The sequence below is a fragment of the Terrapene carolina genome, unplaced genomic scaffold, assembly GCF_002925995.2.
Source record: "Terrapene carolina triunguis isolate 2854851 unplaced genomic scaffold, T_m_triunguis-2.0 Scaffold6547, whole genome shotgun sequence".
Lineage (NCBI taxonomy): Eukaryota > Metazoa > Chordata > Testudines > Emydidae > Terrapene > Terrapene triunguis.
This window is the reverse complement of record NW_020670898.1, coordinates 1-1,168: the sequence shown is the minus strand read 5'-3', so window position 1 is coordinate 1,168 and position 1,168 is coordinate 1. Positions and strand designations below refer to the sequence as shown.

General features: G+C 71.1%; 1 protein-coding gene across 1 annotated transcript; it reads left to right on the top strand.

The window, feature by feature from the left end:
* Positions 1-232: 232 nt before the first annotated feature.
* LOC113408294 (large neutral amino acids transporter small subunit 2-like) lies at positions 233-1,165 on the top strand (the record flags this gene model as incomplete). The annotated part of the gene is made up of 3 exons (XM_026661477.2): positions 233-499; positions 636-789; positions 1,054-1,165. Coding segments are annotated over exons 1-3 (291 nt in total), but the record flags the coding sequence as incomplete, so codon positions are not given.
* Positions 1,166-1,168: the final 3 nt, after the last annotated feature.

The window sequence follows — 1,168 nt, the reverse complement described above, 5'->3', positions numbered from 1 at the left end:
CCCCCCCCCCAGCTCTGCCTGTCCCGGTGTCAGGTTCCAGGCGAGGAGAGGGGGCGGTGCGGGGGGGGGGGGGGGGGAGAGGGGGATGGGCTGTTTGGTGCAGTCGGGGCCTGGGGCGAGCCCCTCCCCCCCGTTTTCCTGGACTCTTCGCACCTCCCCCCTTGCAGCAGCCTGGCCACGGGACCCAGGCGTCCGGGGCATTTGAGTCAGTGGGGCTCCTGCCCAGCCCCTGGCTGAGATCCCCACAGCGGGCAGCTCCGTCGCCACAACATACCCGGCCCAGGGTGGTTATCTCCCCAGCGGGGCCAGGGTGGCCTTGGGGGGCGGGCAGAGCCCTGTCCCACCCCCACCTGAGCCCTCCCTCTGCCCCCAGTGCTGCTGACGTGGGTGAACTGTGCCAGCGTGCGCTGGGCGACGCGGGTGCAGGACATCTTCACGGCCGGGAAGCTGCTGGCCCTGGCGCTCATCATCATCATGGGCATCGTGCAGATCTGCAAGGGTGAGACGGGGCACCGGGACCCCCGGGCCGGCTGGGCGCAGGGCGGGGCACGGGGGGGCAGGGGGACAGCCGGGCCGGCTGGGCGCAGGGCACCGGGGGGCAGGAGGTACCCATGCCGGGTGACGCCTGTGTGCAGGGTACTACTACTGGCTGGAGCCGCGGCACGCCTTCGAGGCCTTCGCACCGGTGGACGTGGGCATGGTGGCGCTGGCGTTCCTGCAGGGCTCCTTCGCCTACGGCGGCTGGAACTTCCTCAACTACGTCACTGAGGAGCTGGTCGACCCCTACAGGTCAGCATGGGACCCCGGTGTCCGGGCCCCGCACACCGCTGTCAGCGCCCGGCCGGGGAACTCCGGTGTCCTGGCCCCACACCCCCACTGTCAGCGCCCGGCCGGGGAACCCCGGCGTCTGGGCACTGCTGACGTCAATCCCTCCCTTCCCTGGGGTCACAGTGCCCCCTAATATGGAACCCTGGTGTCCGCGGGACGGCAGTCTGCCTTGGGGGGACCCCGGCTTCCGGGGGGCTTCGCGTACTCACACTCCCCCCTCCCCAGGAACCTGCCGCGGGCCATCTTCATCTCCATCCCCCTGGTGACCTTCGTCTACGTCTTCGCCAACGTGGCCTACGTCACCGCCATGTCGCCCCAGGAGCTGCTGGCCTCCAACGCC